This window comes from Mya arenaria, chromosome 9, assembly GCF_026914265.1.
Source record: "Mya arenaria isolate MELC-2E11 chromosome 9, ASM2691426v1".
NCBI lineage: Eukaryota > Metazoa > Mollusca > Bivalvia > Myida > Myidae > Mya > Mya arenaria.
This window is the reverse complement of record NC_069130.1, coordinates 69,269,056-69,285,492: the sequence shown is the minus strand read 5'-3', so window position 1 is coordinate 69,285,492 and position 16,437 is coordinate 69,269,056. Positions and strand designations below refer to the sequence as shown.

At 38.0% G+C, this 16,437-nt stretch overlaps 1 protein-coding gene across 1 annotated transcript; it reads right to left on the bottom strand.

The window, feature by feature from the left end:
* Window positions 1-6,188: 6,188 nt before the first annotated feature.
* Window positions 6,189-16,184, bottom strand: LOC128246403 (uncharacterized). The gene is made up of 4 exons (XM_052964589.1): window positions 15,935-16,184; window positions 14,788-14,953; window positions 11,629-11,877; window positions 6,189-6,641 (listed from the first exon to the last, which is right to left on the bottom strand). Exons 1-4 carry the CDS (start codon window positions 16,100-16,102, stop codon window positions 6,394-6,396), a joined length of 831 nt encoding a protein of 276 aa, XP_052820549.1. The 5' UTR covers window positions 16,103-16,184; the 3' UTR covers window positions 6,189-6,393.
* Window positions 16,185-16,437: the final 253 nt, after the last annotated feature.

Sequence of the window (16,437 nt, the reverse complement as noted above, 5' to 3'; positions counted from 1 at the left end):
ATAATTTATATTTATAACTTTATTGAATTTTTTTAAGGCTTGCTCCTACATTGATGTTATAAACCAAAGATTCATTTTCCTTCTTTTTTTAGCCAAAATAACCATGGCATTGATCTTACCTACACTACACACAATCTTACTTACTTTAACAAATATTCTTTTATAACTTGTTCATATATCGAAGAATATTAAGTTACCAATCAAACAACTTGTATTTTTTATATTCCCACTCTTTACCAAAGGAAGTGTAAAATTTTGGCCATATTCAACGTACCAGTCAGGTTCGGAGCTAAATAAAATGTTTTAAAAAAACAACGGCGGGGGACATAGCTGTCGTTTGGACTCCTTGTTTCATTTGTAATTCCACACTGTGTAGAAAAATGCGTTTAATTCTAAAACTACGAAAGCGATAACCTGCTTACATACCCAGTAAGGATAACTGCAGCTGGCAGCATGGCATTAGAATAACGAACGTCGTTGTTCGGGCGGGCGGCCGGGCGTGCGGCGTCAAACTCACCTATGAAACTGAATAATTTTAGTAAAAGTTGACATATCTTGACCAAACTTGGTCTATAAGAAGATTCAATGGATACCTTTCATGGGATTGCGTTTGGGGTCCCTAGGGTCAAGGTCAAGGTCACTGTTATTAAAAATAGAAAAACGGTTGAAACTGAATTACTTTAGTTAGGGTTGACATATCTTGACCCAACTTGGTTTAAAGGAAAAGTTTATGGATACCTCAAGGTCAAGGTCACTGTTACTAAAAATAAAGAAGAATGGTTGAAACTGAATAACTTTAGTCAGGGTTCACATATCTTGTTTAAATATGAATGCGCAGATGTTTATATACAATGCGTCCATATTTGGAACTTGTGCAGAATGAACGTACATTTATCGATCCCAAGATTATAGAAAATGTATTTATTAGACGACCATACGTATAGTAATAATGTTGTTTCGTGCAGTTTCTCATCGCACATTTGCTAATGTTGGCTAAAAATAAACAACTTGCCGTTTGCAGTTCGATTCCATTTTCATATAACTAAAATTATTTTATGTTGTTTACTGCCTTTTAAAATAAGAATTCCTAAATCAGACTTCCTAAATCAGACGCTTTCCTATATAAATATCCTCATTTGAAGTCTAGTCACGCCGTCGATAAGCAGAGAAATGGATGAAGGTTGTAGACAGTGGCTTAGGGACTTGCAACATAGCACTTTATAACAGATTTGTCTCACAAGTATATAAATAATCTGAAGGACGCAACATAACAAATAATAGTGTTATTTCTGTCCTGTTTTATTCTTAAGAAAAGTACATTTAAAGAAACGGGATGCACTCCTTAGTTTCGTCTGAAATTTCTTTATGCATAAGCCACACCAGGCGAATGAGGAGAAAAAAATCAATGTAGTTTTAATCAAATGTGAGGTTGAAATATTCTTTACTCCCATTTATGACAGAGAAGCGCTCGAAAGGAGCATATGTCCGTCTTCCATTATTCGTCTACAATAGATCACGCCGATATCTAAACAAAAAATGTATGGAACATGTTTTTGGAAATGGCGAACATGGCGAACGGCCATGTAGCGTTGCCACTTTGCGTGTTTGGGGTTAGTTTTTGTTAGAGCTATTACCCCATGAATAATCTTCCTCATACATTTATAACATCGTGACACTATGTCAGCCGCTGTTTTTACGTGTGTTGATTCAAATTAACAAAACCATGTATGGCCTTGAAATAATTATGCATGTGAACGCTCAAAATGATGTATAAATTGCATCAATCGATCATCATATCACGTTGGGCGGTGTACGCCGCGTTCACTTGTCTGACTTTGTTCAAATGTTCATGTCAATGAAACAAAAAGCTCACTCCGAGGTTGGAAACATTATTCATTTAAGAATGAATGCCTGTTTTCAGTGTCAAATAATTACATGAAACATGTAGTCAAGAGCTCTATAATGTGAGAACCAAACACTTTCAAACTGTGATCCATGAGAGATCAAAGGAGATATATGATGAATGGGGAAATGAAATTCTTGCGCGAATATATCAATTCTTTAATGATGTGCATGCATCTGACGCAGGGTGTCATGAATATGTAATATGAACTTCTGAGTGTGTCGTGATGAGCCTTTAATAGGTTATGTATCAAGGAAAGTCGTTTATCTTGTGAAAGGACGACAGGTTCAACACAAGAAGTAAAAGAGGCTTTACTGAAAGAACCCAGCACATTGAGTACATATTACGATACACACTTCAGTTGTTAGATGGAGGAATTTCTTGATGGCAAGGCTGCTTTCTCTCATAAACATACGAACATAAGATGATTTCTCTGTCTGAAAAAAGATACAGACGACCTGCCGTTTTCACTAAGATGTTTCTTACGAATGTGTTTGTTGGAAAGTCTAGAGAAGTATAAATTGCTGTTATTGGACAATATTTTATCCAAGCATCATTATGGCAACCTGGTCGAAGGAAGGGGCATTACTGAACGAAATGTTGTCAATGACTTCAAGTATGCGCGGAGTCAGTCAAACATGTCTAGGAACGTGGCTTATAATACGCGTCAATACTGATTGGTAATACTAATATTAAAACAACGGAGCCGTTTTAAAGCTCAAGTTTTATTTTATTGATGCATACACTAAAAGAGCAAATAAAATATCAGATTTATGCCGTACGTATAATCAAGGGGAGAATTACTGGAATTAATGGGCTGAAATAGTTATAAAATATGCAGGATCGCACATCGTTGACATCTAACATACATGAATATGACCATTTCAAACACTTAGTAAAGATGATTAATATGGTAGTATAATTATTCATTAAATATATCATTAAATGCACGTTTTGGCTATAATTGCTGTAAAGTCTTGTCAAAAAGATGTGTTGTACAATAATGAGTGTCAGCATGGTGTTTTTCCGTATCTGTAATCGAGTTTTGGAGATGGACTATACAAGAAAGTTTGAGAGATGGCCTTTGGTCGACTTTTGAGACGGACTGCAGTTAGCCAAACATTGTCTTGCTCGAAGTATGTACGCTGCAGTAACCGAATAAAATATGAAACTGCGGAACAATGTCGTTGTCTATAAGTTGATTTGTGTTGAACAGTTGAGCGTCTCTGGCTGTTGCGTGCTAAATGGCATTTCAGGATCAAGTGATCCTTTAAATAGCATAGGTAAAACACATACCGTGCTAAAGTTAAATAAAAAATAAAACGGCACAATTGTGGTTTCAGTATATGGAGATGGTGGAGTTGCAAGGAGCCTTCTTAAAGGCGGTACGAAACGCAAATTGACATTTGTATCTACATATAGATTCTTGTACCGTTGCTGGACGTATCTTACATGCAAAAGGTGCCAGAAACACGTCTATTATTATACATGTTCATGAATAGATTATTTGATAACATGAAAATAAAGGTAAAGTTAAGGGTATTGGTCAGGACTTTCAACAGATTAAGTAATCTAACATTCGCTGAGGAGGTGATTGAAAACTGTTGGTGGTTTTGCAAGACGCCGAGATATGACTCATATGCAAATTGTCATCTGGATTCTCTGAAGACCAGCATCTGAAGCTTTGAAGAATTTTAGTGAATCGATGTATTCATAACTGAACAACACAAGAGCACAGACATAACAGTAGTGTGAAAGAAAGAGAGAAAATATATAATTTACTGAAATTACCACAGATTATCCTTACCAACGAAACCCATTCAAGAGTGAAGACAATCTGAAAAGTATAACCCGTGGAGTATTATCGCATTACAGCAATGCCGATTAGGCAATATAGGGGAGAATGGTATGTCGAAAATGAATGGCAAAAGGACATTAATGTATTAGCAAAAGGACATAATTGTACGGATGAATGATTATGTTGTAGTTCAAACCAATCGTGACACGCCAAGTTATTGTTACAGCGATTAGGCTACGCCACAAAACGAAGTAAAGAGGAGATTGAACATCCAAAACTGTTTTCCTATGAGCCATGCACACAGCGAAAATTCCCGATTTGTGAGGACAACCGTTAAAAATGCCGGCAAAATTGATTCAGAAATCATCTGATAAAAAACGTCTTGTAATATATGATGGAATGTTGTTAAAGTGGCTACACTGGAAACGTGGCCAAAGCAACGTAAACATCTGTGAATCGTTTATCTCATTCATAAAAACCATATCAATGCATCCTTTAATTTTTAGATTGGCACGCGGAGGTGCGCTCTAACCCAACGATAATACCTATTCGAAAAGGAAAACGAACATGTTGAAAAGAAGTGAACTTTAATAAGTCCACAAGGGTTTTGAGGAATTATTTCTAGCAAACGACAAGAACAAACAAGCAGTTATTAAGACGTTAGAACGGATGATGACTATAGTTGGTATGCAGACGGCAATTGATTTTGCAGACGCCGATCGATTGATTATTCTTACTGCTGTGAGTTGCTCTTTTTTAATAGTGCAAGTACTGGTTGGTATTACTACTTACTTGTTGTTGGTGCTGTGTCACCATGTACCGCCTGTGTCAATGGCTTTATTTGTTCAGCCACGACAGAGGCCACATCGGTTCGCAGAGTCCTGGAATATTGATAGTTAAAATCACACATTAGGGACGAAAGTTGCCTTAGCATTCCGTTCACCAAAATAATGCTTGATGTGGAACAACTTCGAACATTTCCGGAATTGGCAAGGGTAATGGGTTGATAATATTTAAAAATATGTTAAACGTTCATTGCTGCATCGATGTTGCCTTGTCCCAAGAAAATGTATCGGATGAATCGATTATACCACCAGAGCAGGCATTGTATTCCCATACAAAGATGTACCTGGACAAAATAGAAATTGGTTTAAAATATTTTATTTTAAAAACAACAACATTCAAATGCAGTAGTATACACACTCCTCACTTTAAGTATCGGGCTGGAAGAAGATAAACAACTACTAAGAGCCTACATGTATTAAAATTTTGTTCAGCTGTCGTCATTGGTTGAGAAAATGGTAAAAGAGTCGATGTCGTCGTCCAGAAGCGGTTACTTTAAATATCAGACAATGCAAAATTTCACAGCCTACGTGTGTTCGTACATACAAGCGTTGAGGAGAGGAAATGGTTTGAATCCATTAGGATTTGGTTTGGGAACTGTAGACAGTCATCTGTGCACGGTTACAATAGACAAAGGCGCAGCTTTCTTTGAAATATTAGCGGGTAGTGAGTTTTACATGCCTAACAGGATAAAACCTCATGTTTGTAGTTTCAGTTAAAGTTGAAGTAATTAGAAATCCAAGAGCGCTCAAATCAGTCTGAACCATAATTAGTGTCAAACATATTATGTTCCCCCATTTCATGCTAACAAATATAGGTTTGCAAAAGATCCGATATGGCCAAGAATCTGTCCTCCTAGGCATTGGGTGAATAAAGGTTTTGTTGATAATTTCAAGAGAATGTCATTCTAGAGTGAAATTAAATTTCCGTAGTGCATTAATGCGTTTCCATGCCTTCACTTTAATAATGGAAATGTGCCAAGTTCCAGACAATGGTAGAGTGACACCTAACTGTTTGTGGTTTTCTACTTCTTGTATGATTGTGTAATTCATATGAGTTCGTGGATGATAGGGTTTGTTGTGTTTTCGTGAGATAAGGAGATAATCTGACTTTGAAGGGCTAAAGGTAACTAGCTAGACACTCTTAAGCACATAGGTAGAGATTTGTGATATCCGATGTATTAGCAGCCTGAATACGATTATCAACCACAATGAAAGTGTCGCATCGTCAGCAAGAAGGCTTACCTTTGATTGTATTTCGTCAACAATATCGTTTTTGCATATGAGGAATAGCAATATACCTAAAATGGAACCCTGTGGAACTTTATTTTGAGTATAGCATGTTCAAAATCTGGTAATTTTTAACATTTAAAACCTTGTACACAAGCAATTCAAACTTTTAAAAAGATCAAGATGGGCAAGTCTAATGCTAGTTTAAAAGAGAAGTCTGTGAATAACGGTACACAACAAGACACATCATGCGTACATGTCCGTCTACTTTGAGACCGTTAATTGACAACTGGCTAACAGTCATCTTGGCGAGCATTTAAGAACTGATAATTTCTGAATCTGTACTTCTCGTAGAATTAGCAATCTAGTGTTTTCTTCACTTTTACTCGCACCATAAAAACAATAACTATAGAAGTAAAAGACAATATCTTTTATTGATGATTAAGTACAAGATACATATTCAATGAAAGGTAAATAACCATGCCAGGGCGGCTTGATCCATTGATGCATTGTTTATTTTATGTAATTGAATCATGCATCATATATAATATATTTTTAGGAGATAGCTTTTGGTGCTAAGGCGGGAGGTTCAATGTCTTAACCAAGACACAATCAATTAATTACTTGAAACTCCCCCATAAACCAGTCAATGTTGTCAGCAAGAAGACTAAGCTGCTGACGTCATTTCCATTTGCCATGGATACTTGAGGGCAGTTGCACGCACACGTGTCGTTGAAGGTTCGCCAAAGACGTTCGTCAAAATCGCCAGCTGGGACCTCGACGTCAGGCGACGTCATGCCGGTCTTGACGCTAGGCTTGCCAATGGCGATGTCGGAACAGCCATAAAACTGCTCTTGCTGACCGCAACCTGAATTGGAATGGACGTAACTATATATAAACATAGGCGATTTTGTTCACCAAGTTAAGTAAATGGAAATATATTTGAAATTAAAGGATGTGAATCTTAGCATATATTTTTCAAACAGTGCAACTGGCCAATAAGCAAAAAGGTAAGGAAGAGAAAAAGAAAAAACATCGAGAAAGTCGTGTTTCAGAAAGGAATCCTGCCTCAGAAAGACCTTAAATTTAAGCGATCATTTGACAAAATAGACATTCATAATTTTCGTTATTTTGTTTATCAATTAATAGGTAACTTTACTAACCCATGAACTTGGCATTAGCGGGGCGCACTTCAATTATTAGGATTATAGTCAACATTTACAGCCAATAAAATCGCATATCGGCATTCAATTTGTACTATGCTTAAGAACTGCATTTTTAACAGACATGACGTCATAATATGGTTGCTTGGCTGCTGTAAGCAATTTATAATCTAAGTAAGTTAAATATAATATATATTTATATACTTTTGATATATAAAATAATTATGACTTATAATAAAAGTATGCCTAAGCTTAATTCAGTTTTTGGTTAAACCCATGAAAAAAGTCCTACATGTATTTGACCGGGCAGGCTAAAGAAACCAAAAGAGCTGTGGTATCGAACCCGGAACTCTGCAAATATCTGGATGAAACTCGGAGTGCAGTGTCTTCTACTTCATGTCACTTATTGCACTTGTAACACTTCCAGTCGTGTAATTAAGTCACCATGCAGGAAACGCGTGCGGGCAGACATTCTTAATATCAAGGAAACAAACAAATCAGAAGCTTTTTGAATGCTGAATCAGAATCCGTCTGGCGAACGCGCTGGCGGCGAAACGAGCGTTATATTTGGGTTGAAGCAATACATTGTCAAAATAAATTGGAAAATGGTCTATTTTCATGACATCCAAAATAAAAATAAAGGAGAAGTTTTTTTAATTTGTCTCCGGCGAAATGCTATGTGGGCGACACAAATAAGCTGAAGAGTACACTGTCATCGAACGACGCGGAGGCTAACATTCTTCAGAAAATTAGATCGGTTTAAAACCAGTAAATGAGGGATGGATAGGTGTTTTTAATTTCTACTTCATACTGGTTATCGATGAGAGCAACAACTCACACCGGTGCACAATGAGAGCAACAACTCATACCGGTGAACAATGAGAGCAACAACTCATACCGGTGCGCAATGAGAGCAACAACTCATACCGGTGAACAATGAGAGCAACAACTCATACCGATGCGTAATGAGAGCAACAACTCATACCGGTGAACAATGAGAGCAACAATTCATACCGGTGAACAATGAGAGCAACAACTCATACCGGTGAACAATGAGAGCAACAACTCATACCGGTGCGCAATGAGAGCAACAACTCATACCGGTGAACAACGAGAGCAACAACTCATACCGATGCGTAATGAGAGCAACAATTCATACCGGTGCGCAATTAGAGCAACAAACTCATACCGGTGCGCAATGAGAGCTACAACTCACGCCGGTGCGCAATGAGAGCAACAACTCACACCGGTGCGCAATGAGAGCAACAACTCATACTGGTGCGCAATGAGAGCACCAACTCATACCGGTGCGCAATGAGAGCACCAACTCATACCGGTGTGAAATGAGAGCAACAACGCATACCGGTGAACAATGAGAGCAAGAACTCATACCGGTGAACAAGTAGAGCAAAAACTCATAGCGGTGAACAATGAGAGCAACAACTCATACCAGTGCGCAATGAGAGCAACAACTCATATCGGTGCGCAATGAGAGCAACAACTCATACCGGTGCGCAATGAGAGCAACAACTCATACCGGTGAAATATAAGAGCAACAATTCATACCGGTGCGCAATGAGAGCAACAAGTCATACCGGTGAACAATGAGAAAAACAACGCATACCGGTGAACAAAGAGAGCAACAATTCATACCGGTGAACAATGAGAGCAACAACTCATACCGGTGAACAATGAGAGCAACAACTCATACCGGTGCGCAATGAGAGCAACAACTCATACCGGTGAACAATGAGAGCAACAACTCATACCGGTGCGCAATGAGAGCAACAATTCATACCGGTGCGCAATAAGAGCAACAAACTCATACCGGTGCGCAATGAGAGCAACAACTCACACCGGTGCGCAATGAGAGCAACAACTCATACTGGTGCGCAATGAGAGCAACAACTCATACCGAAGCGCAATGAGGGCATCAATTCACACCGGTGCGCAACGAGACCAACAACTCATAACAACTCATACAGGTGCACAATGAGAGCAACAACTCATACAGGTGCACAATGAGAGCAAAAACTCATACCAGTGCACAATGAGAGCAACAACTCATACAGGTGAACAATGAGAGCAACAACTCATAACAACGCATACCGGTGCACAATGAGAGCAACAACCCATACAGGTGCACAGTGAGAGCAACAACTCATACCGGTGCGCAATGAGAGCAACAACTCATACCGGTGCGCAATGAGAGCAACAACTCATACAGGTGCACAATGAGAGCAACAACTCATACCGCTGCGCAATGAGAGCAACAACTCATACCGGTTGGCAATGAGAGCAACAACACATACCAGTGCGCAATGAGAGCAACAACTCATAACAACTCATACAGGTGCACAATGAGAGCAACAACTCATACAGGTGCACGATGAGAGCAACAACTCATACCGGTAAACAATAAGAGCAACAACTCATACCGGTAAACAATAAGAGCAACAACTCATACCGGTGAACAATAAGAGCAACAATTCATACCGGTGCGCAATGAGAGCAACAACTCATACCGGTGAACAATGAGAAAAACAACGCATACCGGTGAACAATGAGAGCAACAACTCATACCGGTGCACAATGAGAGCAACAACTCATACCGGTGAACAATGAGAGCAATAACTCATACTGGTGCGCAATGAGAGCAACAATTCATACCGGTGAACAATGAGAGCAACAACTCATACCGGTGTGCAATGAGAGCAACAACGCATACCGGTGAACAATGAGAGCAAGAACTCATACCGGTGTGCAATGAGAGCAACAACTCATTCAGGTGCACAATGAGAGCAACAACTCATTCAGGTGCGCAATGAGAGCAACAACTCATACCGGTGCGCAATGAGAGCAACAACTCATACCGGTGCGCAATGAGAGCACCAACTCATACCGGTGAACAATGAGAGCAACAATTCATACCGGTGCGCAATGAGAGCAACAACTCATACCGGTGAACAATGAGAAAAACAACGCATACCGGTGAACAATGAGAGCAACAACTCATACCGGTGCACAATGAGAGCAACAACTCATACCGGTGAACAATGAGAGCAATAACTCATACTGGTGCGCAATGAGAGTAACAATTCATACCGGTGAACCCTGAGAGCAACAACTCATACCGGTGTGCAATGAGAGCAACAACGCATACCGGTGAACAATGAGAGCAAGAACTCATACCGGTGTGCAATGAGAGCAACAACTCATTCAGGTGCACAATGAGAGCAACAACTCATTCAGGTGCGCAATGAGAGCAACAACTCATACCGGTGCGCAATGAGAGCAACAACTCATACCGGTGCGCAATGAGAGCACCAACTCATACCGGTGAACAATGAGAGCAACAACTCATACCGGTGTGCAATGAGAGCAACAACGCATACCGGTGAACAATGAGAGCAAGAACTCATACCGGTGAACAAGTAGAGCAAAAACTCATGGCAGTGAACAATGAGAGCAACAACTCATACCAGTGCGCAATGAGAGCAACAACTCATACCGGTGCGCAATGAGAGCAACAACTCATACCGGTGAACAATGAGAGCAACAACTCATACCGGTGAACAATAAGAGCAAGAATTCATACCGGTGCGCAATGAGAGCAACAAGTCATACCGGTGAACAATGAGAAAAACAACGCATACCGGTGAACAATGAGAGCAACAATTCATACCGGTGAACAATGAGATCAACAACTCATACCGGTGCGCAATGAGAGCAACAACTCATACCAGTGCGCAATGAGATGAACAACTCATGCCATATTTGTTATTGCTTTTTTGATCAAGGTTCTTGACTCATGTGCCTTTACAGAAGCTCATCGATCATTTCTGAAACTCCTAATGAGATGGTTGATAAATAAAGTAACATACAATCACAATAGTGCACATCTGAAGCTGTGGAATGTCAAATGTCTATCCAACACGCACCGTGCACCGGAATGATTTGGAAATGTAACAAAAGGCAGGAGTTTTGTTTATCGAATTCAATTGGAGAACTATTAGTTCTGAAAATACCACACGTATTCGAAGGTTCATGATTAACTCGCGGAGGATAATATAAATACATTTTATGGACACAGCTGGCTCGATTTATTTAATATTTTTACTGACGGTAATGATAAGCCACCCCATAGCACCGGCTAAAATAACTCCCACTAAACAAAAGTCGGTGGGCAAGACACAATACACGCGGAAAGTGTCGAGCATTTGGACACCTAAAGTGTTCCAGTTTAAGTAGCATATCTTCGTTTGAATACAAACGTTTTATCCAACTAAATCTTATAAGTACTTTTTTTCCTAAATTTCACTCAGCAGGTAAATACACCTTAACGTGTATGACGCGTGATTTTGATTATTACACTTGAAACTATACTTATTATACTACAGTTGCTTCGGTTTTCAAAATAGTGTGTTGAATGGTTTGTGTCACTGATCTCGGGCTATTTATTTTCATCCAAACTCTAAATATTTTTTAATTACCATAAGAAAACAACATGCTTGCATTAGGAAATAATACTCGGGTATTAATGCAGCCAATGGTGAATAGTAGAATTCTGTGTTGGTATCGTCCGTACAAGTGTGAGTATGTTTTTCATACGACGTAAAAAGTAGTTCTGTGGTAATACATGTCGCTCGACGTAGAATGCAGCCTAAATAAAGTACTTGAGACCACACATACCCATACATCCTTTCTTGGTCTCAAAGTCGGTACCCCAGCTGTTTCCACAGTTGTATTTCCACTGCAATACGCATGCGCTGCACGTGACACCGGCCGGTAGTTGAAGTTTGACTTTTACCATTTCCATTCCCAAGTTAATTGGAAACTGAGTTGCACCGGTTTCGCCTTTGAGGAGGTGTTGATCGAAGCAAGACTGAGTGACGGTTTTGTTGACCATGTCGTTCTGGCAAAGTCGGAATTCGAACCATCCTGGTAAAAAGAAAGTAAATTTAAGAAAATAACGGAAATGCGCGGTCCATTTTCCAACAAATAAAAAGGGTGTATATAGCATGTGGTATATTGCGTCACAATAACTCCCACGCACAGTATATTTTGGTCTCGGTGACAACTTTTAAAAGGGTATTCTTTTCATATATTCATGTTGAAACATACGGCAGTCTATGCCACTCAATGAAGCCTAACTCAATTTTTGTTTTAACGGAGATAAATAGTTAGTCTAATGTCTTCAAACCTTCCGACAACTCTTATTTCCAAAGCACATTCGATAATCGGCATTTTGTTTTTTTCTTAAATTTGAAGCAATTGCTTTTAAATGCATAATACAGCCAAGTCGTTTCCGAACATATTGCATAAAGTTTTCATCTGAAAGTGTTGTAAATAACGAAGAAATAAAAAAATGCTGCATGTGCAGCAACGAGAGTACACGGCGAAAAGAAAAATGTTTTAATTGTTTAAATAGAAGTTGGTTGTCAATGTGTTTTATGTTTATCGTAGTAGTACGAATTGGTACCGAGTAGGCCACTTTAATAATTGTGTGGTTAATATTAAACGCTGTGAGTACTCAAATGAAAACAACAAAATGTTCGTTTAGAAAGATTTATTTGTGAAAAGTATTAAACTTACTTAAGTTTGGCTGGTGTAAATAACGGTCACGTAGCAAGCTTTATCATTAGTGACACAGTGATTATATTGACATAGATTTGTGCATGCACATTAAAAAACATTATGTCAAACAAATGTCAACAGAGGCTGATGAGGGACTATGCTTTACTGGCTTGCTTAATTTGGTTATGTTATGACGGAATGTGTTATTGTCAATTCTACAAAATAACTTGTGTCATGTAAACAAGCTGAACTATTGCTTTGCACTATTTGAAGGGTCACAGCTCAGTCAACGATATACAAATCAAATGAATAAAAGAAGTCTTGCCTCATGAGCATTTAATTACTTTCCAAGATCGCTAAGAGGGTCAAAAATATTGAAGGCTGCATTTTATATATTTTGTTGAGTATTATCATAGAAAGAATATGGAAATTATAAATAAATCATATTAAAACATTTGTGTTATATTCATGTATATGTTCTTTATAATTTTAAATTACTTGAACTGTTTATTAAGGCATCAATCTCTTAACGTTTACCAACGATTTGCAGTTACATTATTAACACATGTCTTAAAAGTATAATATACGTAGTGAATACATGGACAATCTTGTAAAAAAATTGAACAGATATCCTGTGATTTTGATAATATTTTCTTATGGAATGTCGATTTATGAACAGCATCATATTCATGTACAGCTACTTCCATTATCACCATAAATTCTGACCCATGTGAATTTCCTTATAGCATGGGCACCCCGGAGCCTCATTCATTCAACTTTTAACAAATAGTTCAATTTTGTGAAATGAAATTCTCTATTGAGGTGAGTTGCTTTAAAATCCAACCATGTTCCACAAAATAAGTTCATTAATGTTATTTTTTGCTCGGGACATTTTCAAACTACTTCTTAACCGTTGAGTGCACACATTTTTTACAAGATTTCATCAAGTGTAACTGGCACTTGTACTTGAAATCAATATTAAAAAATGCATTTAGTGATAAACCTTCAACTTCTTACTAAATAATGCATTTATGGAAATGTTTAATTACTTATAACAATATTGTAACTATGTATAACCGAAACCGCACAAATATGAAATGACTGGTGGATCCTAAAAGATTCACAGTGATCAACAATCGTCTCATATCGTCTGCACCTTTCTTTATAATTAAACACGGAATCCTTTATTACAACAATTGTTTTCGATATTTATTTATCCTTTTCGGTAAATTTAAACAATTGTATTAAATGTGGTACATCTTATTTTGGAGCAAAAGAGCATCTTTATACATAAACATGAACAATGACAAGTTAAAATTATTCATATACACCCGTAACGAATAAGTACCCAGCGACAACATTGTAACAGATAAATGGGATTCGCATCTGAAACTAACGATCACCATCTGTCCGATTATTAACTATTGAAATTACATCCCTTTTCAGTCTGGCCTTACCTTACAATTGTTTACACCAACCTTACCTTTGAAAACAATGATTTTACAAATACTGTATCAGAAAAGCATTGTCACTTTTAATATTTGACATTGTTAAACAAGAAATATCTCCATTCCATTTCCATTGTAATGGACGACGGAATCAGTTCTATTTTTGCTGCGGACTAAAAGATGACTCCGTCCAACAGGACTTTCAGTGCTTTAATTCTAATGAGGCATGCATTTGCAGACTTATTTGGGCGAATAGAATTCGATGAAGTGCAAAAATAAGTAAAAATGAATACTTTCGGAGCATTGAGAAAACTTACTAGATTTGCAGAACATGTATTTCGAACAACTTGTAGAAACTAGGCCAACTAACAAAACTCCGGTAAAACACATCGATCGCCATGTTTCAATACAGTTAGTGAAGAAATGAAAAACGTATTACGATGTTTACCAAGACTAAAATATGATGCTTGTCGCATCATTTGGGAAGTCATATAACACGTTATGTACACAAACCGTATCAACACACAGAAAACAACATTTATTAACGTTTACTTGCAAAGTTCGTTTATTCCTAATGATAATTCAGTTGAACAAATGAACTTCATTCAACCGCATTTTGACTTCTAGATCACCGTGAAACTCGTAACCTCGCGGCTCAGAACATATACCAGTTATCAAACCTGACAACACACGCCCACTCATTCTTAATCAACCCTTAAAACAATCGCCCACTCATATTTTATCAACTCTCACAACCCATACTGTAGGGCGTTATAACTGCACAAAGGCTCTCTACCTCTTGTCACTTATATATATGTATGCATACCCTTGTGGTTCGCCGTTAAATGCACACTGACGTCAATGACCGCACCGATATCGTACTTCTTGACGATGATACCGGTGTAGTACTTCCCCCCGGGTTCGTTTTCTTTCGGCCCAGCCCAGTTATCTCCGCATACTCCGCACTTTCCTGCGTTTTGACCCCACTGGACCTGTTGCATTGAATAAATATGCTTTCTTTGTTTTGGATTCTACATTTATTTGGTAACCAGTAGCAGAAGCTCACCCGTTAAATTCCAACTGCTTTATAGTTGGAAAGAAAAACAAAAGTTTCAGCAAAACAGCTTGGTTATGAGAATGTCCTTGGGCGGTCAGGCGTGTCAGTGTGCGTCAAAAATTGGTTTCCACCCAATAACTTTAGCTTATATTAAGAACTAGCTTTGGATTGCATTTGAGGGGTTGGGGCAAGGTTAAGGTCACTGTTAATGGAAACAGAAAAAATTGTTTCCGCCCAATAACTTCAGTTTGGTTTGATGGACAGTGAATAAACGTGGTGTATCAGTAGTTTTTGTTAAGAGATAGATTGGGAGTGCTTTTGAGATGGGTGGGGACAGAATCAAGGTCAATATTAGTAATTTAGACAAAAATGGTTCGGCCACCTACATTAGATAGGATTGACGGGTATATATATATAGCAAATAAACTTGGTATGTAGTTCGCTTATGTGAATAGCTAGCTTGGGGTAGCTTTTGATGGGTGAGGTTATAAAACTTAAACAAAACAGTGATAGACGGACCAATCGACTTCACAAGAATGCACAGGTTCGTAAGGTTTTATATGTATTCTTAAGTTCTCTGTTATTTCTTTAAAACGCAGGGGCCTTACAAGCTGACGAGTGATTGGCAATGTGGTATTAAATAGTTACTTTACATAAAGTCTTGTTATTGTAACTGCACATACGCGCTTGATGCGGATAATTGTAAAAAAGTTGACACAGTGACAATTCAAACTGCTTCTCATAGTTAGTCATTAATCAACTTTTAATAAGGCTAATTATATACTGCAACAAATTTATAAAATTCAAACTAAACTTTAAAAATGAAATGATAACAATGTAATACTTGATCTAAGTAAAATTCAAATATTCACGTGATATAATTTAGCGGATACACCAAAATTCATAGTAATCATACCCATTTTCCGCCACAGAACAACTGGTTATCATTGTAGTTTTTCGGCGTGTCAAATCCAAACCTCCACATTGAAGAGCGGCCTGGTGGTTCTATCAAACGTCCGTGACCTTCAACATTTGCTATCATAAAAACAATAAGGAAAATACTATGCAAATTTATCAAAGCCATGATGTTTAAAACACATGTGCTTCGAAACTGATCAAGTAAATCCCTGAAATCAAAACACGTATAGATCTATAACAATATGATGAGGCGATGACACATTCACACATGATTAAAAACGGACAAGGACACTTAGAAATGACGCACTAATCTTATAGCACACTTAAAGAGCCAATTTAGACATGTACTTTGACACTGTTTCGATATTAACAAAATGGGATGTGAGCTGATGAATTGTTGTTTGCTTTAAGCCCCAATAATTATGTATAGGGGCCAGAATTAACGGTCAGAACTCTGTGTGACCATGCCCCTGTATGTGCCTTTAAGCACAAGTGATGACG